This window comes from Heterocephalus glaber, unplaced genomic scaffold, assembly GCF_053883595.1.
Source record: "Heterocephalus glaber isolate CG9 unplaced genomic scaffold, H.glaber_assembly_v1.0 deba00000937, whole genome shotgun sequence".
Lineage (NCBI taxonomy): Eukaryota > Metazoa > Chordata > Mammalia > Rodentia > Bathyergidae > Heterocephalus > Heterocephalus glaber.
In genome coordinates this window covers 6,440,760-6,468,210 of record NW_028258173.1, presented here as the reverse complement: position 1 = coordinate 6,468,210, position 27,451 = coordinate 6,440,760, and the positions used below count along the sequence as shown (strand labels likewise).

The following is a 27,451-nucleotide window of genomic DNA, read 5'->3' as shown; positions in this document are numbered from 1 at the left end:
ATGCGTGCAGGTGAAAAGGAGCGGGGTGCGCGGTGGGTGGAGTTGGCGCTGCTGCGTCCCGATGGTCGGTCCTGGGCGAACTGGGCTCTAGGGTCTAGATCGAAGGATGAAAGAGAAGACGTGATGTGAAAGGGTTTGGCAACAGAATCCCGGGGACCCTTCTTGGGAAATCCCCTTTCCTCTTTGACCCCGCCCCTGCCAGGACTCACCCAGCGACCTTTGCCTACGGCCGGAGTGGCCGACCCACCACCACTGGCCGGACCAATGGTGCCACCTAGCGGACAGTGTCGGGCGGCCCACGGTGAAGGCGGCGGGGACCCCAGCCTCGAGGAGGTGCTATTGGACTGGGGTGGTGCTTCAGCACCAGCGTGGGCCGGACAGCGCCTCCCACCCTCGAAACCCGGCTTCGGAACCCCTGGGATGGGACCCAAGGGCGGGCCCGGAAGGAGCTCCGAACCTCTCGGGACCGCTGTAGTTTACAAAGCTAGAATTCGGTAACTGCCGCTCTCCATTCTGTAAGCCCCTCTTCCCTCCTTGCTCGGACGGCGGGGGATTAGGCAGTCCAGGGCTGCAGCAAGGAGGGTCACACATTTGACAGCTCATGCCACACTCCTGGAGGCTAGTTCGAGGTTTTACTAATAGGAGCCCCGAAGCGGGTTGGGGACAGGACAGAGGAGCTCCTGCACATCCAATAACCTGCAAGCTAATCTCAGTTCCCGGTATCGAGGCACAAGTGTGAAGGCAGGCGCTAGGACCCGAGAGAACCAGGAAGGCGGAAAGCCAGTGGAGGAGAGCCGACGTCATCTGCCGGCGCTAGGGCCTCTCGGAGTTCCGGTGGGCGGAGCACACGAGGAGGGCGCAGGCGCAGACTGCGGCCAGATGGAGCCTGAGCCGGAGCCTGCGGCAGTGGAGGTTCCCCCGGGGCGCGTTCTCAGGTGCGGGGCGGTGCGGGAGGCGGGAAACTGGGGTTCGGAACGGGGCAAGGTGTCATCGATGCGCGGTGCCGACCTCGTGTCCCCCTACTCCCCCAGCGCCCCGGAGCTCTTCGCCGCCCGCTCACGGTCCCAGAAGCTGCCCCAGCGGTCGCACGGCCCCAAGGACTTCCTCCCCGACGGCTCGGAGGCCCAGGCCCTGCGGCTGCGCCAGTGTCGCGAAGAGCTCTGGCAGCTGCTGGCGGAAGAGCGCGTGGAGCGCCTGTGAGGGGCGGGGCAGGGGGCGGGGCAGGGGGCGGGGCAGGCGGACTGGGCTGTCTGAGCGAAAGGACCTCTCCTCTCTCCTCGCCAGGGGCAGCTTGGTGGCTGCAGAGTGGAGGCCAGAAGAGGACTTCGTGGAGTTGAAGTCTCCTGCGGTGAGCGGCGGGGCTCAGGGTCGGGTCCCGCCTGCTATGCGCTCCTGGCTATTTTGTGACACTTTCTCTGGATCTCATACAGGGTAAGTTCTGGCAGACCATGGGCTTCTCAGAGCAGGGCCATCAGCGCCTTCACCCAGAAGAGGCCTTGTATCTGCTGGAGTGTGTGAGTGGAACCCCGGAGAATGGGGAAGGGGTCTGGACCAAGAAACTGGAAGGACACGTGTTTCATGGAGAAAAAGCATACGCTACGTTTCCACTGAACTTATAATTGGCCTTCCAGAGTAAGACCCGAGAATACCATCCAGGTGGTCTCTCTATGTGAGAAACCCAAAGTGTAAATAATTTAAAGAGCAAAATAAATGGCGATAAGAAACAGGGAGGCAGAGTATTTATAGATGGAAAGGGGATCTAGGGATGGAGAGGGGAAGAACGAAAAAGGGAGTAAAAAGGATTAAGGTGCCATATGTATATGGACCAACTCCCCACGTTGAATGAATTAGTTGTATATCACAAACATACTAATGAAAGTTATTTTTAAAAAATACTCTACAGGGATCAGGAATTCCAGCCCAAATCAGGGTGCTGCCCCTCTCTCCCGATTGGCTGTATTCTTACTGGGAGGTAGTGGCGGGAGATTGCCCCCTGTGGCTGAGGCACTGCAGGAAGAGTGCACAGCTGAGCTGTTGACCCCACTTCCAGGGCTCTATTCAGCTTTTTCACCAAGACCTGCCGCTGTCTATCCAGGAGGCCTACCAGCTGCTGCTCACCGGGGACACTGTGACTTTCCTACAATACCAGGTACCTCTCCCTGACCTCTCATTTGCTGAGTCAATGCGTAGTGACAAGTACCCATGAGGTACCAGCACAATGCCACATGCTGGAGCTATAAGGGCCTTGCTATCACAAGGCTTCCATTCTCATGGTGGCAATTGGATAATAGAAAGCAAGCAAGTGAATTGTAGGCTTTATAGAGAAGTAGGTGCTAGGAAGAAGATAAAATGAGGGAGGAGAAGTGATAGAATCTGAGATTTCGTTCAAGTGAGAGAAGATAGAGGCTTAGCTTGGGGTTGGGGCGGTTGTCAGTGAGTGAAAATAAATGGATGAATCTTAGAAATGTTTTGGAGAAAGAAAAGAGAACTTTGCCAATGGATGGGGTTTCACATTAAGAAGAGAGAAGAATCTGAGATTATGGCCATGGGGACTGAGGGTATAACTTAGTGGTAGAAGGGTTGCTTTGCATGTGCAAGGCCCTGGGTTCAGTTCCCAGCACTGCAAAGAGGGGGAGGGTATGCTCATGATTTGGGCATGAGCCAGTGGATGGATAGTTATATTTTCTGGCTGAAAATACTGAGGGAAGGGCAGATTTGGGGGGATGGAACCACTCAAAAGAACTTTATTTTGAGCCAGGTGTGGTGGTACAGTCTGCAGTGCTAGCACTCTGGGAGGCTGAGGCAGGAAGAGCAAATTTGAGCCCGGCTTGGCCAACTTAGCAATTTAGTGAGACCCTGTCTCAAAATAAAAAATAAATTTAAAAGAGAGCTAGAGATGAAACAAAATAATAAAAGAGTGGACATTTGAGCTTTACTTTTTTTCATTTGAGGTCTTCAGCCACCTGAAGAGGCTGGGCTATGTGGTTCGACGATTTCAACCAAGGTAGGTCCCTATTCCTTTCTCTCCCATTCACTCTAGTCCAGGGACCTGGCTGACCAGTTTCAGGTGGAAAGTGTCCCCTGCTTAGCTGGAGCCTTTGGCTGGAGTGCAGCTCCCTGGACACTGACTGCAGGCCTCCCCTGGAAATGCTCTTAGGCATTAGGGACGAATCCCATTATGCTTCCTACTGCATTATCAACTTGAGACTCCTCTTCAGATGACTGAATACCTGCAGCTCATTGTGAACACTGGAATAGTGTCTCAAACTCGGTAGGTGTGAAGGCAGATTTGTGAAGTTCATGTATGAGTGAAGGACCAAGTGAGGAATTTATGCCTGGGTTTCATATTTCTTATGCTAGGTTAGATGTTCTTTCTTTCATCACTTAGCAATCCAGCATTGCTGAGAGCCACAGAGACCTTCACTCTTGGGTGGAAGCTGGTACAGCATTTGAAATTACATAGTGTGTCCCCAAAGCTCTAAAAGAGATGCATCCCTTATTTCCTAAAAATGGAGTCTGTTTTAGGGAAACAATCATGCTCACATGCAGAGGTGCTCTCATGAGAATTTTCATTCATTCTGCGATATTATTGACCTGTTACCAGTGCAAGGCCCTGTACTTGTTGCTGAGGAATGGAGCCAAAACACTGCCCCCACGCTGCTTGCCTTCAGTGGAGGTGCACATGTAAAATACCTTCAAAATAACTTGCAAAATTAGTGTACTTGGAAGTAACCTAAGATCTCACAAAAACTAGAGTCTCTTACAACCATGCTATGCGTAGAATTTTGTGAAGCGATGAAATGTCCTATGCCTAGGCTAATATTGTGGCTTGTGCACCTGTGGGAGTGAATTTTTCATTTCATTTCACTTCATTTCATTTCATTTCAGTTAATATAATAGCCACGTGTATTGAACACTGCAGCATCGGGAGCCATCATAAGTTTATGGTCAGAAAGAATGCTATAATGATAAGGGGCTGAGTCTAATGCATTATCAAGTGGAAAAAAAGATTACAAAGCAACATATTGGTGCAGTGACATTGTCATCAGAAAAAAATACATGGGAGATATTATTTAGTGTGTATGTATAATAAGTGATGTCACAAGTGGTTATCCAAGGTTTTTATTATCTTCATCTTTTTTTGTTTCTCCCTTTGATAGTACTGGGGATTGAACGTAGGGCTTTTCCGCATGTGCACCACCATGCTTTTCATCTTTCCTTTTCTGTATTTTCCAAGTGTTTTAGTTCCTCTTGGGTTTTTTTGCTAGGGATTATTTGTTTATTGTGGTCCTGGGGATTGAGCCCAGGGCCTCCATTGAGCATGCCAAGGAAAGTGCTATGTCACTGAGCTACACCCTCAGTCTGATGATTCATGTGTTACTGGCCCTTCAGGAGTCCCAATTCTAATGAGTCTGTGTTGCCATTGCTAACACCCAGAGGCCTGGGCAAAGGGCCATGACTGGACCCCTGTGACTGCCCCCTTGTACCCTCATGCAGATCTGCTTGGAGCCTTACCCTCTTCATGTGGCTCTGACCCTGGTTCCTGACTTATCCTTTTGGCCAGTCCCTCACAAACCCCCACCAGGAACACCAACCTGAGGAGGTGGATCTGTTGCCTGCCTGCTGTTCTCACCCTACAGCTCTGTCCTATCCCCTTACGAGAGACAGCTTAACTTGGATGGCTACGCTCAGCACCTAGAGGATGGGACTGGCAAGAGGAAGAGGAGTGCCAGCTCTCAGTAATGGCTGCCCCCGTGACCACCCCCAGGGAGTACTGGTGCCTGGGACCCCAGGGAGTGTGTGGGTCTAGAGTTGCACTTGGGCAGTGCTCACGTTGGCTCAGGGGACAGCCTTTCTCAGCTCCTGTGGAATGTGTGCGCCTCAGCAATCAAGAATAGATTGCTGCTTTTCCTCCCATGTCCATCAGGTCTGTTAATAAGAAGGCCAAGGCCCTGGAGGATTCCCTGCTACCCATAAGCCTGGCCGCCTCCAGCCCACCTGCCAGCGTCCAGAACAGCCAGTGCTCCATGGAGAAAGCTCAGGAGTCAAAGCCCATGAAGGGTCCAGGTGTCCCATTTCAGCTTCTGGGATCCCTGGAGCCCTGCCCTGGTCTGGCCAGGGAGGGACAGGGATGTGGCGAGGAGAGTGGCAAAGCAGAGAATGGAGTCAAGGGGGCTCGTAAGCCTCGGTGGAACTTTGAACAGATCTCCTTCCCCAACATGGCTTCAGATAGCCCCCGCATCCTCCTGCCTGCGCCAGCCCCAGAGCTGCTCCCGGCCAATGTTGCTGGGCGGGAGACAGACGCTGAGTCCTGGTGCCAGAAGCTGAACCAGCGAAAGGAGAAGCTTTCCCAACGGGAGCGAGAACAACAAGCAGTGGCCCAGCAATTCCGGGAGGATGTAAACGCAGATCCTGAGGTGCAGCGCTGCTCCGGCTGGCGGGAATACAAGGAACTGCTGCAGAGGCGACACCTGCAGAAGAGCCAGAGCTGCCCCTCACACTTGTGGGGTCAGCCCGTCACTCCCTTGCTGAGCCCTGGCCAGGCTGACTCCCCAGGTACCTCCTTTACCCTGCTGTACCCATGCAGGCCACTGGTAGCTGAGGGTTCACAGACTTTGAAAAGGAACTGGATTGCCTAGGACTAATTGAGGTTTAGGATGTGGGAAGAGACAGCTGTTTACTGGCATGGAACCCACAAAAATAGTTCTGTTGTCAGCAGAGCCAACAGGGCAACGCTTATCGATGGTGAGTCAGTGACCAGGGAGAGGCAAGGAGGGGAGAAAACTGACTGTGTCCTTAAAACCGTAACCAAAGCCAGGTATGGTGGCGCATGCCTGTAATCCCAGCACTCTAGAAGGCTGAGGCGGGAGGATGGATTGCAAGATCAAAGGTAATCTGGGCAATTTAACAACTCAGAGCCTGTCTCAGAAAGTGGGGTGGTCACTGGGGATATAGTTCAGTGCAAAGGCCATGGGTTCAGTCTCCAGCACTGGTGGGGAAAACAAGCCATAACCAACCAGGATAACTTGGATGCCTTTGCCATCTGTGATCCTCTTCCCTCCCAAACCAGTTAGCTGGAATGTAGGGGTGCCAGCCTGGCTCAATTAAGAGGCTCACTGTTTGCTCCTGTTTTTTTTTTTGGGGGGGGACCGGGGATCAAACTTGGGACCTCAAACTTGCGAGGTAGGCGCCGGAACCACTGAATTAAATCCTGGGCCCTGCTCCTGGTTTTAAGCACAGGAAATTACTAGGGCTGGAATGGACTCTGCTAAATGTGATAGATTCAGAACTACTTAAAATCATGGGAGTATGGTATATAGATCGTAGATGACTAGATTAGTGTCACCAAATCAGTTAGATTTGAATTTTAGATAAACAGCTAATTTTTTAAACATAAGTATGTTCCAAATACTGCATTGGACATACTTACACTAAAAAAAATTTGGGCCAGTTGTGTTGGCACATGCCTGTAATCCCAGCTGCTCTGGAGGCAGAAGTAGGAAGAAGGCAAGTTCAAGCCTATCTTGGGCAATTGAGTGAAATTCTGTCTCAAAAAAAAAATAACCTGGGTATGGTGGTGCACATCTGTAATTCCAACACTCTAGGACAGTGATGGCAAACCTTTTAGAGCATTCAGTGATACAAATAGCCTGCTTCGGCACACATGCCACAGGTTTGCTACCACTGCTCTAGGTGACTGAGGTTGGAGGACTGTAAAGTTTGAACCTAGCCTGAGCAATTTAGTGACTTAGCAAGATCCTGGCTCAAAATAAAAAGGAAAGGGCTGGGGATTTACCTCAGTGGTTTTGCCGCCTGCTGCGCCTGCTGTGCAAGCAGAAGGACCCAAGTTCAATCCCCGGTACCAAAAAATAAAAAATAAATAAAAATAAAAAGGAAAAATGGGCTGGGAGTATAGGAATGTAGGTCAGTGGTAGCACATGCCTGGGCTCAGTCACCAGCAAGGCAGAATAAATAATTAAATACAAATTAATAGGGCCAGGGATGTAGTTTAAGGTACAGTGCTCCTGGATTCAATCCCCAGTACCACACACAAATAAAGAACTTTAAAAAACAATTTTGGTAAATCTGGCAACCCTAACCTTGATAGCAGATTGAGCAATGTCAAGCGAGTGTAGAGCAGGCTGACTCCTCACCACAGCTCTTTTTCATTGTCCTATAGCCACAGTCCTTCAGCATATCTCTGTGCTGCAGACAACACACCTTGCTGATGGAGGTGCCCGGTAAGTTTCCAAGCAGTGCGCATCTCCGTGACACTTGGCAGCCAGGTAGTATGACAGTCGGGATTTGGCTGCTAGAGTTGGGTGTAAGCAAGGGGACCCCACCCTAGCTTACTACTAATGTTCACGTGTGTCTAGGGGAGAGGGAGGAATGGCAGGCTGGTGGGTTTGTCCTAAGTGTTTGGAGCCCCTTCCCCTCAACTGGCACCTCTCAGCCTCGGTTCCCCTGGATGTGGCTGCTTAGTAGAACTAGTGATGGGAAGGAGAGGAGAGTCCTCGTTCTGAAGTTTCTCACTCTTTTCTCAGGCTGCTGGAGAAGCCCGGAGGCTTGGACATCAGCTTTGATGTTTACCAGGCTGATGCTGTGGCCACATTCCGAAAGAATAGCCCTGGCAAACCCTATGCCCGGATGTGCATCAGTGGGTACGAGATGAGCAAGCACTCCCCCTGGGTTGTTGCTGGCTCTCCTGTGAACCATGTGGGCATTCTCTCCACCCTACTTCCCACCCCCAGACCACTTTGCCAATCCCTAAGAACCCAAGGTCCAGAGAGGTTCATTGACCTACACAAGTCCACAGAGTCAGTTAGTGCCATAGAATCCCAAGCTTCCCAGCTCTGGGCTCCTCATTACTTGCATTTTTGAGTAGTCTCTCCTATGCCATATTAGTCCTCGGCTCACCCAGCAGAAGGGATGTGGATTGGAGGGATTTAAAGGCTAAGACTGGTGAGAACCTTGCTATTCCCAGCTCCCTACCCAACCAGGGCACTCGGGATTTCTTGGAGAAGTTATCAGAGTCACTAGTTTGTAGATAGGAGAACCCAGGGGCCAGAATTCTTGCACCCCTAGCCCGTTTTATAATCTCCCTTCCTCAGGAGTTCAAGGGGTGGGATCTTGGGGATTACTGGTGGGGGGCTACAACCAGGTCTCAGCCCAACCCTTATACCTACAGATTTGATGAGCCTGTCCCAGACCTCTGCAGCCTCAAGCGGTTGACCTTTCAGAGTGGGGATGTCCCTTTGATCTTTGCCCTGGTGGATCACGGGGACATCTCCTTCTACAGTTTCAGGGACTTCACACTGCCCAAGGATCTGGAGCACTGACAGTGGTGGTGGGGGGCCGGGCTGGAGCCTTCTGTGGGGAACCTGGGCTGTCTGTTCTCAGGGACCATCCCAGTTTGGGCCTCGGCCCTAGGTGTCTGAGGAAGTGTGACACCTTGCCCCGTGCCCCGCCCCCTTGCCTCGCCCGCAGGGCTACCTAGCCCCAAGCGAGAGAGTGCTGCCTTGCAGTGACTCCCTTGGAACTCAGGACTGGTTTTCAGAGGCCCAGGAGGTGGGGCGGAAGAGGACTCTGTGCCTCTAATGAGAGGGTGCCTGCTTCATGCCATAAAGCCAAAGCCATTAAAAATCGATTTCTTTTCTACCGTGGCTGGATGTACTGGACCTCTCACCTGCTCACTCTGGGGGAGCCGTCTTTCCCGACGGGGACCTAAAATCCGGGAAACCCGGGTGGGGGCAGGACTAGGTCGAGAACCTTTGCACTTGCGTGCACTGTCCCAGGGGGATGGGAAGTTGAAGTCGCTGGGCTCTTGATGAGTACCTGGAAAGTAAGCCTACGCAACATTGGTCTTCCCTGAGCGCGGCCAGGTCGAGCTAGGAGGGTGGGTGAAACCCACGTCCGTGTGGCCCACGCCAGTCTGCAGCAGCTGTGGGGTGGAGTGAGTGGTTCCCATCTCTGCCTCCGCGCCCCTTCCCCTCTGGCCTCTCGTCACTTCAACCCCTCCTCTTCGCTGTCCCTTGGGACTTCGGGCGCCGCCCGCCTCCTCCCTCGGCCCCTATGACCCTACTTGTGGGTCCTGAAACCTGGCGCTGGGGCCTCGGCCACCCTTTCCTGGCTGATCGTTCTCAGAGGAGCCGGACCCGCTTTGCCCCTCCCTCGGCAGCTCGGGCGAGTCGTGGGAGGGACGGCTCTCGCCCAGAGCCGGGTCTGGGAGGCGGCCGGGACAGCCGCGCGTTCCGGGAACTATTTCCTTCAACAGGAGGCGGCGGGACACTGGGCGCGGTGTGCCGTCCTGCGGTCAGGTGTTCTCAGGTGAGGCCGGGGGCGGGGGGCGGCCCCTGAGCCCCGGGAGCCGCTGATTGGCCCGAGAACGGTCCCCGCTCCGTTGGGCGCCCTCGCTGCGCCCCCGCCCCGTCGGCGCGGGGCTGCGGGGGGCGTGGCGGGCCCGGGGGCGGGCTCTCGGGGTTCCGCGGACCCGGCTAGCTCGCCCTCTATGTAAATAGCGGCAGCTCCGCCCCCCGCTCGCCGCGCCGGAGGTGAGCAGGAAGGAGGCGGCCGCCCAGCAGCCGGTAGGCCGGCGCGGCGGAACGATCGGAGCCGGCGGAGGGCGCAGAGGGACGCGGAGGCCCTGGGCGGGGGCCGGCCCGGATCCCAGGTGAGCGCGGGGCGCGACCGACTTAGCTCGGCCCGGCCCGGCCCGGCCCGGTCCGCCCCGCCCCGCCCCGTCCCGTTGGGTCGCCCGGCGCCGCTCGAGCGGAGAGGCGGGAGAGGACTGAGACCCCCGGGCTTCCCTGCCGGGAGGGCCGCACCCAACTCCTCCGCCTCGCCCTCGTGCCGTCCTTTGGCTCGTCTGGGAGACAGACACCTGTGGAAAGTGTTGCTGGGAACTTCTCTCTGCCTGGTCCACTCCCGATTACCAAACTTTGGGTTTGGGTTTGCACAATAGTGTTGGCTTTCGGGAGCAGGGGAACAGGTGTCCAGCCAGGGTGCTTTCGGGAGGCGGAGTCCCGGGGCTCACGTGCAAGGCGCCCGGGCGGGGAGCGGGCGACGCGGGCTCCTGTGACCCAGCCTCCGCGGGCGGCGTTACCTTGGCGGCTTATCCCCGGTCCGGGCCATCTGGAGCTCTCCCTGCGGGCCCTTTATGCCTTCTAATCCCCGGACGCAGGAGGCCAGCGGGAGGCACCTCTCTGTCGGCGCGTTCTCCCGGACGCTGTTGGACACCTTTAAGGCGACTGTGCTGACATCCAGTCTCTCTTCCACGCTGATAGGTGGGGTTGCGCGGTGGGGATTGGCGGGTAGTGGAAATTCTTGCCAAAGTAAGTAACTAGGTTTGCTCCTGCTGGACGGCTGGTGGATCCATTGAGCCTTGGTCGTAGCCTTTGGAGGCGCTCACCCGAAGCAGGTGATCTTTAGGTGAGGAGGGCGGAGCTTAGACTCAGTGCCCCTTCCCCAGGGAATCCTTACTGTCTGTTGGTGCTAGCTGCCCTAACCTGTGCGCTAGGGACTCCGCAGGAGGGATTCTGAGCCGATGGGAGGCAGGGAAGGAAAGGGTGTGTCAGCCTACAAGGAAACGCAGGTGGAAGACCAGGGCTGCAGCACTAGAGGCGGGGCCGCCCAGGGGAAGCCAAGGTCAGAAGTGGCTTTTGAGGAAGATCTGGGCACGGGAGAGCATGGGAAGGGATGGGTCAGGGGGAAGATGGTTTTACCTTATTTTCTGAACAGGGAATTTAGGGTTAGTTTTCTTAAGTCATCTGCCCACGGAACCCTTTTGTGGCAGTCCGGACTCAAACTCAGCTCTTTTTCTCCCTGAGAAGGGCCCTAGATAGCATCTCCAGCATCTGGGGTCATTCTGTTTCCCTACTTTTCTTTGAGGCAATGGAGTGTCTCCTTTGGTTGCAGAGTGGTATAATTTCAATTATATTAAAATAATACTTGGCAACTTTTTAATAGACAGTAGCATTAAAAAAAGAAAAACCCTGTAGCCCCAGGTGACCCAAGTTCATTAAAACAAAACAAAACAGAAAAAGGGAGTAGGAGCCCATGGAGGGAAAAATAAAAGATTTTAGAAAATGTAAGGCAGAAAAGATTATCCTTGCCTGACAGAGTTTTCCCCAAACATAGTATTTGTGAAGATTTTTAAGCCAAGCATGGTGGTACAAGCCTTTAATCTCAGCACTCAGGAGGCTGAGGCAGGAGGATTGCAAGTTTGAGCTGCCTAACATTCCTGGGCTACATTGAAAGACTCTGTGTCAAAAAAAAAAATTGTTTTTGTAATGTCCTCCTAGCTATCAGGTGATTTTAAATCATAACTTGCTGAGTTCTGGCTGTATGACCATAGCTGAATCAACTAACCATGCCAAGCCTTGTTCTTACAGAAGTTACCAAGAAGGTGAAAAGATGAACATGTGTTGCCTAGTTCATACTCAAAAATGGGGATCTTGTTAGCTTCCCTGAAAGCATAAAAAGCATCAGGCACTTACAGGTCTTTGGGTGGGCTCCTGGACCTTTTGGAAACAGTTGATGGGTTGAGAGGATTTGCTTCCCACTCCAGAAATCAGCTGAAGTTTCATGATTTAGTAATCCTTTAAAGTCTCTTGCCCAGGTGTGGTGGTGCATGCCCATGATCCCAGCACTCCAGGGCTGAGATGAGAGGATCACCACGAGTTCAAGGCCAACCTGGGCTACATAGTGAGTTCAAGGCCAGCTTCAACTACATAGTGAGACCCTGTCTCAAAACCAAATGAACAGAAAGTCTATAGAGGTCAGTGAGGATACTCCTCAGTAGTAGGGGGAGGTGGCCCATCCTTACCTGACATCCTGTTGCTTTGGCCCCTGATACTTCCCTTGCTCCTTGGGAGAGCCAGGAATGAGGGCTGGTCACAGACTAAGCTGAGAGTCTGCCCTAAGTGCAGAATCTTATCTGCTATACTCTTGTCCTGGCTGAGAGGGCTTACACTGTCCATTCTGGACACCCTGTTGGGGGGTGGGGCAGGGGAGCACATTCTTCTTGTCTTTAAGGCGATTGTCTGGGAATTCCATAGTGCTCCCTTTCAGCCTCCCTTGGGGGTGGGATATCCTCTTCTGGGACTGGATTTCTGGGAAAGTGGTACATGGAGCTAGAAAGTTTGGAGCCTTTGCCATCAGTCTGTGACCCCTGCTATCCCAAGGGAGACCCTGAGCATCACTGACAGAAGCCTCTAGGGACAATGTGGCAAGGCTTAGTTTCCTGGACTTCCCAGACCAACCAGGAGCAGCTGTTGAGACACCTGAGTTGGGGGCCAGGATAGAGGCCAGTGAGGCTAATGTCTGTCCTGGTTGGCAGCTTGGAGCAACACTGGTGGCCTGGACTCACTTATCCACAGCACTCCATTCCGAGAGACCCTCTTATCTCACTTGGAGATATCACTATCTTGGCTCCTCCTAGTTGGAGCATGCCCGGTCTGCTTGGCAGCTTTATTTTCTTCTGCCTGGGCACAGTTTGCAGGGAGAAACAGGGCACAGGGCAGGACATGGGTGTTTTCCAGTAGGGCTACTGGCACTGCCTGTCGCTCCCAACCCTGGCTCCTTAGGGATCCCAGAGAGAACCTTCCTTGCTGTGTGCTGTGGCCATGCCCAGGTTCCTCTGTGGTAGCCTTCCCTTTCTGCCCTGCCTCAGAAGAAACTGGTCCTTTGAAGAGTCACAGTGTTCTGCTCCTTCCCGTTCCCAGGAACCACGATGAATTCTTGAGTTAGGAGAGGCTGCTCTGGGCGTGGGGACGGGAAAACTGCAAGATACCTGACTCTACCCTTCAGGAATTCAGTAGAGACCAGAGCCTTCTCTCCAGGCACCTGACTCAGTGTTGCCAGGGTTTGACAAAAGGGACATCTGGACACATGTATTTGACTCTAGTGAATAATATTTAACAATATTATTCCGGGATTCTCCTTTCTCAAGAGCTGAGTGTCTTGGACTCCTGGTCTGGGACAGGGCCCACACAACATCCCAAGCAGGATGCCATATACAAGGTCCATATGGCCCTGCCCACAGTTTCAGTCTTGAGAACAGGATAGGAAGGTTCTCTGAGGACCCTGTGGCCTACCTCAGCATTCTTTACCTAGTTAATCTCTATGTTGTCCAACTTTTCATTCATTAATTTAATGGGTATTTATTGGTGCTTATGTGTAGCATCATTCTAGATACTGGACATAATCTTTAAACCAAGCAAGGTTTCTGTCATTGTGAAACTTTCTTTTTAAAAGATAGGGAGCATAAGTCACTGGAAATAAGCTTTAGTAATAAACAGTGCATTAGCAGATAATATGAGTTGCACAGGAAAAAGAACTAGAGCAGGAGTTGGGATCCCCTGTACTACTAGGGCTACAACTTTATTTATTTATTTATTTATTTTTGAGACAGGGTCTCAGGATGTAGTTTAGGCTGGCCTTGAACTCACTGTGTAGTAGCCCAGGCTGCCTCAAATTCTTAGCAGTCCTCCTGCCTCAGCCTCCCAAAGGGCTGGAATTACAGGTGTGCACCACCATTCTTGGGCTAGAGCTTTAAAAGGTGGTCAGAATGGGCCTCACCTGTTCTGGGGACATTTGAGCAAAGCTTGAAGAAGGCAGAGGAGTTCTCAAAATAAAATCTGAGTGCTTCCATGTGTCACTGGGGACACAATGTGGACAAGACCAGTATGGTCATTTCCTTCTGTAGGTGGTGTCTTCTGGCAGCTCATGGAGCCAGCTGTTCAGGTGTCAGGACAGGTGGGAGGCCCTGGGATGGGGCTTGATTGGATGTGGATCAGGCAGTCTGTGACCCAACCTGACAAGTTGTCCATCTTCTCCCCAGAATGGTTTTGCTTCTCTTTTCACTTGGCCATGTCCTACCATTCACTTCCTTGGAGAATCTGGTGCTGGATGCCCAGAGAGGACTGAGGCCCCTACAGAGTAGGGGGTGCAGAAGGATGTTTGCATCCTGGCTTCTTACCCTCTTCACAGTCCTGGGAGGGGCGGCAGAGGAAACACTTCAGAAGGAAGCTGGCCTGGGTGGGAAGACTCACAGGGTTGTGGGATGGATGGTGGTTGGGTGGAGGCTGGCCCCATCTGGCCTACTGTTCACCAGCCCTGTGTGCTGCGAGAGTGGCTTGCAATGAGCCAGGGGACTCTGGAGTCAGTCAGATCGCAGTTGAAACAGAAACTCAGACTCTTACTGTTTGGGGCTTGATACTACCCCGGATTAGTTGTAATAATTATATGAGATGATGCATGTAAAGAGTGAAAGTAGCATCTGGTCATAGCCCTCAGTACTTTGATTACTTAACCACCATTAGTACTGATAATTCTCTGGTGCCTCCCAAACACACACCTGTCCCACAGCGGTGCCCTTCAGCCAAAGTTCATTTGTTGAGCTGCTGGCCAAGGCCCTGGTAATTGAGTTCCCCAGGTAACATGGACCCTGGTGAAGCAGCCTTGGGCATGTTGAGTTGTCACAGGCAGAAGCCAGAGGGGTCAGCGGCTGCCCCAGTGGCTCAGAGCCCTGCCCTGCCACTCCCATCAGTGGGAGGTGCCGGGGCGTCTCACATCCGCCAAGCAGGAGGCTGAAGCCACAACCAGCCTCACACAGGATGTCAGGGAAGGGAGGACAGTTTCGTGATCGGTGGCAGGGTGTGGGGAGCCTGAGCAAAGGGGAGAGGAGAGGAGAACCCCACGTGGTATGCTCTTGGAGAGCAGGAGACTCAGGGACGGATGCTGGCTGAGGCTCCAGTGGCCTCCTTGCTTGTGGGCCAACACAGGAGTCTTGAGTCCTGCCCTGGGTGTGGACCCTCCCAGCAGATCAGTGGAACTGGCCAGGCTACTGAGGGGCCTTCTTGGGGGCTTACCCATCTTACATGCCCAGGACAGATGGGCTCAGCTCGGCCATGCCTAGGCACTCCAACAGTGCCAGCAGGGGATGAGCAGTGTGGCCTGGTGATCGCCTCCTTCCTCTGAGGGGCACAGTCTGATCTGCCACCCAGCATGGGGGGCCCCAAACAAGCCACCTCTATGTCTCCACTGGGGTCTGTGCTGAGCTCCTGAGATAGAAGGGTGCGGAGGGCAGTGTGTGTCCCAGAGGTGGGGCAAAGGATGGGCAGGGAGGGCAGGGTGTGGAATTTCTAGCCTACCCCTGTGCAGGAAGCTCTCCTGTATTTTCCAGGTGGGTGTCAGGATGTGAGAAGACCTGTCCCAGAACCAGGAATTTTCTGCTGGTCAGTGGCAATGAGGGATGATGGGGACAGGGAGAAAAGAAGGAAATTGCTGGGTCAGCTGCCCACAGGAAACGCTCAGGCTAGTTCCGTGCACCCGGCACAGACTTGTGTGGAAAGGAGACAGGATCAGCCACAGACAGGTCAGCAAGCCTCACATGGGGCAGCCCTGAGCCCTGGAGGTCTGTCCCTGCAGGAACAGCAGGGAGGTGCTCAGAGGTTGGGCTGGTCACTGACAGGGAACAACAGGCAGGCGTGGGGACTAAGACTGGGCAGTCTTTAGGAGTTGGGGGTGGAGAAGGTGTTCCTTCCTGGAAGCTCGGTCTCAGGGTGGCCCTCTAGCCAGGTGGCAGTGACTCCCCCAGACCCTCCCTGGTTTTGGACTTGGGGACCTGGGCTCTTCAGCCTGTGGAACTTGTGAACTTGCTTCCTTTCCCGTGTCCCTCTCAGTAGCTGGTTTCACCCACCCGACTACCTGGCTTTCCCTGCTGCTGCACCTGTGTGGTGTCTGGGGTAGCTGCCCCTCCCCATGCAGGTTACGATGGCTGGAGAGGAGCCCTGTACCCTCATTGCTCAAGAGCGATTCCACCAATGGGATGGAGCTAAGCCCACCACTAGGGCTTCATCCCTTCTCCATTTGATCCTCTTATCTACCCTGCATAGGAGGCAGATAAAACAAAAGAAGAGAAAGATCACCCTTAGGGTGTTGTCTGAGTATGTACTTTTTTTTTTTTTTTCCTTCAGTACTGGAAGCTGAACCCAGGGCCTTTACACTGAGCCATGTCCCCAGCCCCTTTTTTATATTTTGTTTTAAGACAGGGTCTTGGTAAGTTGCACAGGTTGGCCTTGAATCTTCCTGCCTCAGCCTCCCAGAGTGCTGGGATTATAGGCATGTAGCACTGTACTCCAGATATTTTTAAGAAAGCTTACCGGGCTTTGGAAACCTTGTACATATGCTTCCTTCTCACTCAGTTGTCTGAGGGGCTGAGTGCACTTCACCTGCCTCCCTGTCATTGGCCATTCAGGTTGCTTCTCATTTTATCCCAGTAGCTTACTGTAATCCTAGCACCTGGGAGGCTGAGGCAGGAGGATCACCACAAGTTTGAAGCCAGCCTGAACTACATAGCGAAACCCTGTTTCAAGAAAACACCAAAAAACAAAACAATAAATAATACAGAGAGGATAAAAGTTCTGGAGCTCGGCGGGTGTCCCTATCCATGGCAATTTTAAGGGGCCATTTTAGTGCAAGGTTCAGGCAAGCACTGTGGGAGCAAGGTTGACGATGGGCAGGTGGGGTCAGACCAGGAAGGCTCTTGGAAGGTACCTTGATGTGCTCCTGGGGCGAGGGCAAGAGGGATCTCAGACAGAGAGGCTCAGAGACTAGTGAAGCAGGCCCGGGATGGGTGGGGGGGGTAGATGGAGCAGCCTGCACAGGGCCAAGGAGAGGGGACTGGTGTCGGGGAAGGGGCTGCATGGGCCTCTGCCCAGGACTAGCAGTGGTTCCCAGCCTGGTCAGGCTCGAGAGGCCCTGGCTCTAACCGTTGTTGTTTGTCCCGGGTCCTCTGCTCAGGGCTCTCCATGCGCTTGGCCCTGACTTGTCTTCATGGCCCGGGAATGTGCAAGCTTGGTCTAGCTTGAGATCTTACACCCGTTGTTCTGCCTGCCTGAACCACTCTGTCCCCGAATCTCATCATGGCCAAGGCTTCCTGTCCTTCATTCAGGTCATCGATGGAGAACATTACCTCCTCCTTTCACTCATGCAGCAGGGAGCGGTGATCACTCACTATTATGTGAACTTGGGATGTGGCACCGGAAAAAAGGACAAAAGTCACTAAATAAGAACAAGAGAGCAGCTGGGTATGGTGATGCATGCCTGTAATCCCACCATTCTGGGAGGCTGAGGCAGGAGGATCACAAGTTTGAGTCCAGCTGGGCAGCGTAGTGACTTGGCGAGACCCTGTCCTAAAGTAAAAAATAAAGACTTGGGGATGTAGCTCAGTGCAGAGACCCCCCTGGGTTTGATCCACACTGCTGCTGAAAAATGAAACAACAACAACAAAAACCCCAGAAAGTGGCTTCCTGTGGAAGGTTCCCCAGGCAGGCATCAGGATTAATAAGTAAACTCTTCAGTGTGCTCACGTGGGGCAAGGTCTGAGGAGAAGAGCAAGGAGGCGAGAACGATGGCAGGTGCAGTGCCAGACCAAGGTGGGGAAGGGACCTCCCGGCAGAGCTGGGGTCAGGGATCGGACGCAGGAGAGGGCTTTCCAGGCCATGGGCAGCACAGGCCTAGGCCTGGCTACCAGAGCTCAGCATCGGCCTTTAGTTCCTCAAAAGCCCTATTTTGTAGGAAATTGTCCCATTGGCTGGTTTGTGTTCGGTTACCTCACCTCCCCCTTCCAGGACAGGGCCTGCTCTGTGCCAGGCAGTCAGCGTTTGGTCTTGCTTCTTCGGCTTCTTCACAGACAGCTGGCTCCAGAGCCCACCAGGCCTGGGCTAGAGTGCTGTGCTGCTGGTCCCCTGGCTCCCGGAGTGGGGCAAGCAGGCAGGATCTGCTCTGTGTGACCTCTTTGCTGACACCTTGCACCTCTGGGGTGGGTGGAGCCCAGGGGCTGCTAGCCTGCCCCAAACCTGCCCTCTCCTACCAACAAGGGGTGGTGGCTGGATTTTCCTGCCTTGCCTGGGGGCATTCTTTCTGCATTGGGGGCCCACCCTGCTTGGTCCTGGAGCCAGCAGTCCAGGCCCCTGTGTAATGTGCAGCAGATCCTGCCAGGCCTCTAGTCCTACCCAGCCAGCCCTCACCTGCACCCTGGAAGCAGTGGTCAGCTCCTGGCCCCAAACTGCTTGGTTGGCTCTGAGCTGGCGGCCTAGGGATTATGTCTGCACGTGTCCCTGCCTTTAATGGCAGGGGTGTAATTAGGCATCCTCCCTCCTGTAATAGCCATGCTTCACTGCCTCCCAAAGCCTGAGGTCTGAGTTAGTCAGATCATCATCCTGCCACTTCCTACCTGGTTATCTGGGACAAGTCACTTAGCGTCTGTGGTCCTGGTTTCCTCACCTATCTGAGGAGGTTCCACTTACCTTTCTGGTGGCTTCCGACATGCTGTTTGGTGTCACATTCACAAATTCACACACAGAGTGCAAAGGTGGTCAGAATGTGTACCAGCTCGTCTCCCTGGCTGACTGGCAGTGAGGTTCAAGGAGGATTTTCTCCTCTGTGTTTGCATTTTCTCCAATGAGCATAAAAACTTAAAATATAATTACAAGAACACACAGAGTATCTGGTCCGATGCCTGGTGTGCAGAAGGTGCTCGGAGAGGTGCTTGGGTGTGGGGCTGGCACTGAGTGTTCTTGCCCTCCTGGCTGAGTTGGGTGTCTCCTCATCTGTTTCCCTCCTTTCTCCCGTCTTCCACCTCTGCACCTGTGGGGTCCTTGTCACAGATGGTCCTGTGTCCTCATGTCCCTTCCCCCGAGTCTGTAGGCCCCTCTCCTCCCCAGGGGAATCTCTCTCAGGTTCCTCTGGCTTCTGACCCAGTGACCTCAACCCGGGGAGGAAAGAACCCACACCTCAGAGCCCAGTGAGTGCTGATTTACATTGATTTACTGGGCTTCCCTCCCCCACAGCATTCTATCAGGCTCAGCTGTTTCTCCAGAGGCCCAGATCCCTGGTCTCCGAGACTCTATTTTCACTTCCAGCCCCAGGAGCCCCCAGGGCTTTCATGCTTACTCTCTGACCCTTGGGGCCTCTGATCTAGCACTGGGACTTTCCCAGCTACCTGCCACTCCCCCTGGGGTGGGAGGTGCTGCTCTGGTCTGGCTCTCCTCACATTTTTTGGTTGTCCCCAAGGGGTGACAGTGCTGGAGGGTTGGTTGCTGGTATTTGGTTTGGAAGTGACCACGCCTGCTGGTCCTTTCATTTGCAGGGATGTGGGTCTCAGCCTCTCGTGTGGCGTGAATGCAGAGTGAGATGGCACTCCTGGCATGGCAGGCCCTAATTACTTGGCCAGAAGACTCTGCAACTTTGTCACACACATTGCATGCAGTGGGCACTTGCCCCCCAACTTCAAGGAAGCCTCAGTCTTAGATCCTCAGGATCCTTTCGTATGCAAACTCCTGGCCTGGTAATTTTTTTTTTTTTTTTTCAATCCTGGGGGTCAAACCCAGGGCTTTGTGCATGTCAGACAAGTGCTCTACCACGAAGCTATTCTTCCAGCCCTGTAATTAATTTTTCCCACCTCCCAAGAAGCTGAAATCTTCAGGACATCCTTTAGGCCCCAGCTTTGTTAGGACACCCCGCCCCCCTTCCTCATTTCAGGCCAGATGTCCCCTTTCCGTACCCCAGTCCAGCACTTGGTACACTGAGCTGGCCTGTCTCTACCTGTCCTACCAAGAGTAAGCTTCTCCCTGGTCCCTGGTGAGGACTGGATCTGCTTGCCTTCCCTTTGTAGCTGTATGGACTGAATGGAGCCATTTTGGGGGTGTGCCTTGCCCCCTGTGTTTCCCAAGGACAGGCCTTGGTGTCCTGTGGTCAGTGGGAGGCCTGGCTACTGGAAGCCGGAAGCAAAGTGCAGATAATCCTCCCCCCTCCCCCAAGGATAATCCAGAAATAGTTTCCCTTTGGGCTGGGAGTGCATTTTATGTGGGTGGATGGTTTGGGGCCCTTGAGCTGCTTTCTTTATTGGGTGCAGATTTCATTGGCTTATACTACACTTGGGCCCGTAGAAAGGGGGCTGTTCTGGCACTCCCCATTAGATCCCAGGGGTGCTGGAACGGGAGGGGGGGGCACAAGTTGGGGTGGGGATCAGGAGGGAAGCTGGGGCTGGTCCTGCTGCAGAGACCCCAGCGGCCCTATGGGATGGGCTCTCCTTCCAAGCCCCAGTGGATGGGGCAGCGCCCCCAGCTGAGTGCTCCGTGCCTCCCTGACGTGTGTTCCCGTGGCTGGGGCTGGTTGCGTAGACTTCAGTGAGAGTCTTCCTGAAGTTAGAAGAGGCTGCTGAACCCAGATGGACTCTGGCCTCTCCCTAGCCCCATTTGGGCTCTAATGGGGAGTCCCTGGGACAGCTTTTCCATTCCACCTTTCTGCTGGCTCTGGAGGGAGGCTTGTGAAGTTTCTCTTTCTGGTTAGCCAGACTTTTATGGCTTTTTTAGAAAACAGGTTAACAATTAAGCTAATTAACTGCAGGGCCTGCTGGCCCTCCTTGTTCCTATAAAGCCAGGCTAAGTAGCTTCCTTCCCTAGCTTCTGCTCCCATATGAGGCTAAGGGTGGCATTAGAGCATTAACCAGCCAGCAGCAGGCCTGATCAGGGACAGGCCTGGGACTCCAGGTTCTGAGGGCTGTCCGACTTCTGGGGGACTATACTGCATATGGTGCACAGGAAGCCCTGGGTGGCTCTGGGCTTGGGGAGAGAGCCCACAGGCTGCTGCAGGCCAGGACTGTGGGACCAGCACAGCTCTGGGGCAGGTCTCAAGGGGTCCCCTTTCTGCAGGTCTCCAGTGGGCAGCTGCAAACATGAGGCGGTTCCTGAGACCAGGGCATGACCCTGCACGGGAGAGGCTCAAGCGGGACCTGTTCCAATTTAACAAGGTAAGGACAGAATGTGAGCCAGACCCCAGGCTGGGGGCGGGAGGGTCGGTCATCATGGCCTAGGGCTGAAGAGTCAGCTTTCCTTCACCTGGATTAAGGTGCTTGCTTGGTACTGCCTAACAGGCCTCAAGGAATCTGACTTTGGAAATGGGGTGTGGTCAGAGGGCATTCCTGGGACAGGGCAGTGGGATACTCAGGAGTCGGGACTCCTTGTCCCAGGTCTCTTGCTGGCTCGTTGTTTGACCTCTGCAAGTCACGCCGTGCAGCCTCAGTCTTTCTTCCTATAAAATGGGTATAAAACAATCTGTCCTGCCTGTCTTGCCACAGGGCTGCCCTGGAGGTTTAGGGACAGAAAAGATGAAAGAGTATTGAGTCCTGCATCAAGGTATAATAATGTTCCAGTGATGGCAGAGCCCTAGGGGTTCAGGAGGCTTTAGGGCCGAGATGTAACTTAGTGGCACTGTGCCTCCCTCGAAATCGAGAGATCTGGAGTTCTATCCCAAGTACTGGAAAAAAAAAAAGAGCTTTAGACATGGCTGTTCCCTCTCTCCTCACAATACCCTCAGAAGAAAACACACCTTTCTCAGCAGGCTGGATGTCTCGTTCCTCCTGGAACTGTGGGCCCAGGGGAGAGGGGAGAGGCACCCCGGAGCAGTCAGAGTTGGCATTTGACTATCCCAGTCCCACTCCTAAGGCCCTAGTAGAAGCTCTGCAGGGTCTGCTGGAGGGAGCTGGAGCTGGAGCTGGAGCTGGAGCTGGAGCTGGAGCTGGAGCTGGAACCTGAGCCTGACAAGGCCAGCGCAGGCCTGTAAACAGGAGCACCTTGTGGCTCATTAGCTCTTGCCACTGCCACCTAGCAATCTGGACTGCTTGGGGATAATTAGCCTTCTCCTCTCTCCTTTGATCTCTGCTCCAAGTGGACTTCAGGAAGGGGGACATCATGATATTCTCCCCTTAGGGGCCTAATCTTCCAGAGTAAATTCACAGGTAAGACTCTGACTTTTTGTTTGTTTTTTGAGACAAGGTGGCATTAGAGGTGTGTGCTACACCCGGCTTTTTTATTTTTAAATGGTGCTGGGGATTGAACCTAGGCCCTCATGAATGCTAAGCTACACCCCCAGCTGGGAAATCTCAGTTTTGTTGGGGACTTTGTTTTTTGGGGGGGGGTTTTGGTACAGGGGATTGAACTCCGGTCCTTGGCTTTCGAGGCAGGTGTCAGAACCACTGAGCTAAATCCCTGGCCCTGGGGAATTTGTTTTAGGCTACCCTCTTCTCCAGAGGAACCAGTGAATGTTAGACTGGACAGTGGGGAAAAAAGCACCTCTCTTGCCGGACATGGTGGTATATTCCTGAATCCCAGAGTCTGAGGCTGGAGGAGCGCTATGAATTTGAGGCCAGCCTGGGATACACAGTGACTTTAAGGCCAGCTGCACTGCAAAACGAAACCCTGTCTCAACCAAAAACAAAACAAAACAAACAAAAATCCACCCAAAAATCAACTAAACATAAAAGCACCTCTCTTTGTAGAAAATGAGGAATTCTCTTCTTCAATTTTTTTCTTTTTGAGAAAAGCAGAAGTCGGTCTGCCCAAGTTCAAATCCAGCCTCACAGTGTACGACTAGGTGGCCGTGTGTCCATCACTCATGCCATAGACTTCTAAGGGCTATGTGTGCAATCACCTAACTTGAGTGCTAGGCCCAGTGGCCCAGGGACGTTAGCTGCTGGGGATTTGGGGGATGGGGGCGGGGTGGAGAGGTGCTTCCCAGGTCTTGCTGTGTTGGGAGAATGGGATCAAGGGGCCCAGCATATCCTGCCGTCTTCCTTTGGTGGTCTTGCCCTGTAGGAGAGGGTGTCGCCATGGAGCTTTTCTTTCTTTCTTTTTTTGGTACCAAGGATCGAACTCGGGTCCTTGGGCTTGTGAGGCAGGCAGTGGAACCACTGAGCTAAATCCCCGGCCCAATGGGGCTTTTCTGTAAGCCATCTGCCTCTGAAATCTAGGTTTCCTACATGAATGCTCTTCTCTCGGGTTGCTTTAGGGCCATGGGAAATGGGGGTGCAGATGGAGAAATGGGGGGAATCTCAAGACACCTGGAGCCTGCCAACTTTGCTCTTGAAGGAAAATACCACGGGTACCTGGGTGTCCCCAAGTGCCTCCAACCCTCTAGGTGAAGCATGTATCTCTCACTGTTAGCAAAGGTAGCCAATTCCAGCAGAAACCGGACAGACAGGCTCAGCAAAGGGACCGAACCCTCGCCCCAAGTTCCCTAGGTGCTGTGGGTGAGGCTGGGGTGGAGCTGGAGTGAAGAAATCATCCCCCCATTGGTAGTCCCCAAACTTGCCAACCCCACCCACAGACCTGGGCGGGGAGGGGGAGGCTTTTTGAATTCTTCCTGCCTTCTCTGCCTTCCTCTTTCCATCTGCATGCAAGAAGCTTCTTCTAGCACCTGCTACACACACAGCCCAAGGCCAAGGCCTGTGGGAATCTCAGAGCAGGAGGCTTTGGCCTTCAGGATTTAGGGAGGGTAGGGCTGATGGCTTGTCTTAGGAGTAGAGAGAAGCAGGTAGGGAGAGGGGAACGGGAAGCCCACACAGTCTCATCAGGCTCTGGGAGTGCATTGGAGCCAGCAGGGTGGGGTTGAAGGCCAAGGCCAGTCCCTAGAGGATCTGGTACCCTGGTTGGTCCGACTTTTGGTGGCCCCTGGACCTGGAGGGCAGAAGGGAAACTGAAACCTGGGAGTCTGAGCCTGACTTGGTGGATTTTGAGTAGGGGGTGAGCAGTTGCCCTGACAGTTTAGAAAAGCTGACTCTGGGGACTTTTTTCCTCTCTGGGTGAAACGGTAAACTTAGGAGACTTTGAAGTGTCCAGAGCCCAACAGGGAGTGAGGGGCGGGGCTTCTGGACCCTGGCCCTGGAGACTTCTGGGGGCGGTTGTGCCACGGGGTCTGTCCAGGCATTGCAGGGTACCTAGCAGCATCCCCACTTCCTACCTCCTAGATGTCCAATTTGTGATATCTCAGAATGTCTCCAGACATTGCCAGGTATCTCCTGAAGGGTAAAATTGCTCCTACTTGAGAACTGCTGGAATAGGCCAGTTAGGGCATAAGATTGATGAGAGCCGGTGCTAGATACAGTGTGGGAGTGAGGAGGCAGGGGAGGGGACAGGGGACAAAGGAGGGAGGTGGGCGTCCAGGATGACCATGGGGTCTCTGCCCTGGGTGGGTGGCGGTGCCAAACACAGAAGGGGAGCCCAGGAGCAAGTTTCAGTGATGTGTTAATTAATTCAGTTTGGACAGGATGGGAACAACCACGGTCTCTGTTCATGGAAGGGCAGTTTTCCCAGTGGTTAGCGCCCAACCCTGACACCTGGCTGCTGGTCTCCTTGCTGTGTGAGCTCAGGCAGGTCCCTAGTCTCAAATGGAGGTGATGTTAGAAGCTAGTCCATGGGACTGATGTGAGGACCAGGTGGGTCTGTACATAAACGCAGGGCTGAACAGGCTCATGGCTACAGTTTCTTTTTCTTTTCTTTCTTTTTTTCTTTTTTTGTGGTTGTTGTTTTGAGAGAGGGTCTTGCTCTGTAGCTCAGGCTGATCTTGAACTCATTATGTAGCCCAGGCTGTCTTCAAACTTGCAGCAGTTTTCCTGCCTCAGCCTCCCGAGTGCTGGAATGATAGGCATGAGCCACCATGCCTGGCTCATGACTACAGTTTTGAATGGCCCAGCTCGACAGGTATTTCTGCTGGCTTGAGGCTGACTCCAGGGAGCCTGGGGACCCTCGAGGGAGGGTCCAGCAGACAGTGTGTGGACTGAGCTGGCCCCTGAGCACCAAATGAGCTGCTAATGTAGGTCAGATTCAGGTGGGTGTCAGGCCCTGGAGAGTGTCTATGCCTGGGGACTCTGGTCACCTGGCCCAAGACTGCTGTCCTAATGGCCAATCTACAAGGCCTTGTCCTTGGGGGTGGGACAGCAGAGCAGTGCTGCCACCACAGGCTCGACCTCAGTGGCTTACAGACACCAGCTTCTAAATTAGTTCTGAGCCTCTCCCTCTAGCATCCTCTAGCCAAACTTTTGTGCCCATGGCCAGCAAGCGGCCCCAAAGAGAGCAGGAACACTGCCCCAGGGGCCTGGGGAGCTGCATGTTCATGGGTAGAAGTTATGATGATGACCAGTCTTGAGACTCTCGGCCAGGGGCTGGCTCCCACAGGGTCAACTCTAGCTCAGCAGGAGCCCAGGCATCAGGAGACTGGGTGGGACAATGATTAGGGGCAGGGACTTAGCACCAGACAACCTGGATCTAGATGTGGGCTCTGCTACGTTTGTACTGTGCGGCCGTGGAAACATCACGTAGCTTCTCTGTGCCTCCATTTCCTTATCTGTAAGATGGGAGTCATGGCAATCCCTATATCCTGGCTACCACACTGAGTGAGTTTAATTGCTTCGAATAGGAATAGTGGCCAGCACATCACCACCTCATCTTCAGGGTGACAGGCAAATGGGTGTTGTCCCCGCTCTACAGGTGAGGAAACTGAGACCTCCAGGGCTTATGCAGCCTGAGCATATGCCGGAGGGCAGTGGTCGGGAATAAGGACAATCCTGTCCTCTCTGCTGACTGGCTGTGTGGCCTTAGGGTGGTGATTTCACCTCTCTGAGCCTCAGTTTCTTCACCTGTGAAGCTGTCATCTATCACATGCAGTGTGGGTCCTGAGCCGGTTGGGAAGATAGGTAAGTCAGCCAGCAGGGCGTGCTCCTTCCCTGGTGCATCTAATGAGCCACACCCATGAGGAGGCCCTGGTGTCTGTCCCCAGAGGCTGCAGGGGACCTGCCCAGCCCTTCCTGCCCTTGCCTAGCCTCTCCAACCCCACCCCCAGGCCCTGGATGGACAAACAGTCTGTTCCTGGCCAGCTGCCCCTGCCCAGGGCCAGGTGGTTTGTGTTGGCTTTTGCATGGCTGGGTCCCTGGTGTCAGGTGACAGCCACACAGGGAGGGCCAGGTTGCTGCCACCACCAGGAATCTGAGGTGGCCACACCCAGTATCGGGCAGAGCCTCTCAGCCAGCCTGGTGGGTGTGCCCCCTGTGGCCCTGGGCTGCCTCCTGGACCCCGGTCCCTGTCAGTCTTCCTTTCTACCCCCTGACGAGCACTGGGGGTTCATCAGGTCCTTTTTTTCTGGACAGGGCCCTCCCAGGTGGAGGGCAGGATGAAGGGTCCCTACTGTCTCTGACAAAACAGCCCTCGTTCACTCCTTTCCCTTCTGGGGATCTGAACCTGGGTCCTGGAGCAGGGGTGAGACAGATGGCCTTTCTCTCCCACACAGGCTGATGTTGCAGTTTGGCGACCCTACAGATCGGTGCTCTCCTTTCCTTGCTCCCTGTCAAAAGAGTTCATTGTTCTCTCTTCCCTTGGCAGAGGTCACCTGAGCCAGGTAGCAGGATGGGGGCAGGGCCCAGAGAGGCTGGATGCCCGGTTCTCACAGGCTCCTCCTTTGATCCTGAGCTGGAGTGAACTAGGGTCTCTGTCCCAGGGGCCATCTGGGAATGCCATGCCCCTGAGGGGCTGTGCCAGCTGCCCTAGACTGAGCCTGACCCTCATGCTTCCCTCAGGGTTGCCAGTGCCCTGGAAGTTGCACAGCTAGGAAGCCCTGGGGCTGAGCCCACCCTCCTACGCTCTGTGGATGGTTCCTTTGAGGGTGGCCATCTGTACTCCCCCTGCAAAGAATCTGGAACTGTTCCTAAGCTCTAGACAAAGTCATCACCCCATGGTTCTGCGATCTAATAGAATTAAGAGCTGGGGGAGGAACAGCAAGAATGTGAGCGGGGCACTGAGGTTCGAGGTTTGAACAAGGTTCAGGGACATCGTACCTGGTTTCTCTTGGGTATATCCACCCCGTCCCAGGGTTGGTTTCTAGCTCCTCCCTTCTCTCTGATCCATGGGCCACTTCTTTCCAAATTCAAATCCCTCCGTCCCCAGTGCCAGCAAAACTCCCTGGGGCTCTTAGACCTCCCTGCCCAGCTGGGTGGAACTCATGCCTGGCTCTGCCGCTCACCTAGTCACCTCCTTGGGGTATCTGTGGGTCTTATTTGCTTGTCCAGCCTGGGGAATCCCCAGGGAGCCACACTCTTTGCATTTGAATTGACTCTCTCGGGCCGGGTTACTGTGGAGTTCACTGCCCTTATTTCGTACCCGTACCCGATAGGGCCATGGCCCCTCAGGAGCTGGAGAAGATGTCCCGAAGGATGTGGAGAAAGACAGGAACCTTGGCTCAGGCTCCCAAGCTGTCAGGTGGTTCTTGGTGTTCAGCTCTAGGGCAGCCGTGAGGTGGGAGACGAGGCTCAGAGAGCAAAGTAGCTTGGAGTACTTGCTAAGTGCAGACACATTTCAAGGTAGGAGGGGATTAGAATCCCAGTGAGTCTGACTCAGTGCCTGTTCTTTTTGTTTGTTTGAGACAGAGTCTTGCTATATCGTTCAGGGCAGCCTTGAACTCACTGTGTAGCCCAAGCTGGCCTCGAATTTGGGGCAGTCCTCCTGCTTCAGCCTCCCAAGTGCTGGGACTACAGGCGTGCACCACAACACCCAGCTCAGTGCCTGTTCTGAACCCTGACGGGAAGGTGGGGATGGGAGGGAAGGGTGGCCACGGTGTCCCC

The 27,451-nt window shown here is 54.0% G+C and overlaps 2 protein-coding genes across 26 annotated transcripts in view; both read left to right on the top strand.

The window, feature by feature from the left end:
* The first annotated feature begins 18 nt into the window (after positions 1 to 18).
* Tsen54 (tRNA splicing endonuclease subunit 54) lies at positions 19 to 8,663 on the top strand. 2 transcript variants are annotated; one of them, XM_004860670.4, is made up of 12 exons: positions 19 to 494; positions 714 to 935; positions 1,032 to 1,196; positions 1,285 to 1,348; positions 1,431 to 1,514; positions 2,051 to 2,149; positions 2,952 to 3,004; positions 4,641 to 4,739; positions 4,928 to 5,556; positions 7,181 to 7,241; positions 7,545 to 7,661; positions 8,189 to 8,663. In XM_004860670.4, exons 1-12 carry the CDS (start codon positions 265 to 267, stop codon positions 8,337 to 8,339), a joined length of 1,974 nt encoding a protein of 657 aa, XP_004860727.1. In that variant the 5' UTR covers positions 19 to 264; the 3' UTR covers positions 8,340 to 8,663. The 2 variants fall into 2 exon arrangements, with proteins under 2 accessions (XP_004860727.1, XP_021096756.1); XM_021241097.2 differs by lacking the exon at positions 4,641 to 4,739 and having other exon boundaries at positions 203 to 494.
* Positions 8,664 to 9,514: 851 nt separating this feature from the next.
* Positions 9,515 to 27,451, top strand: part of Llgl2 (LLGL scribble cell polarity complex component 2) — a 123,844-nt gene continuing 105,907 nt past the window's right edge. For 7 of the 24 annotated variants that reach the window (XM_087208472.1, XM_087208471.1, XM_087208470.1 and 4 more), the window contains exons 1-2: positions 9,751 to 10,283; positions 20,718 to 20,815. In XM_087208472.1, coding sequence (XP_087064598.1) covers positions 10,157 to 10,283; positions 20,718 to 20,815 — 225 coding nt within the window. In that variant the 5' untranslated portion in view covers positions 9,751 to 10,156. Of the gene's footprint in view, positions 9,671 to 9,750; positions 10,284 to 19,153; positions 19,352 to 20,442; positions 20,556 to 20,717; positions 20,816 to 27,451 lie in introns of those variants that run through there. The other 17 variants (XM_087208478.1, XM_087208480.1, XM_087208479.1 and 14 more) reach the window with 10 other exon arrangements.

Coding starts and splice junctions, on each gene's coding strand:
- Tsen54 (XM_004860670.4), top strand. CDS start 265: ATGGTGCCACCTAGCGGACAGTGTCGGGCGGCCCACGGTGAAGGCGGC. Junction 2,150..2,951: donor TGACTTTCCTACAATACCAG/GTACCTCTCCCT, acceptor TTTTCATTTGAG/GTCTTCAGCCACCTGAAGAG. Junction 7,662..8,188: donor GCCCGGATGTGCATCAGTGG/GTACGAGATGAG, acceptor TTATACCTACAG/ATTTGATGAGCCTGTCCCAG.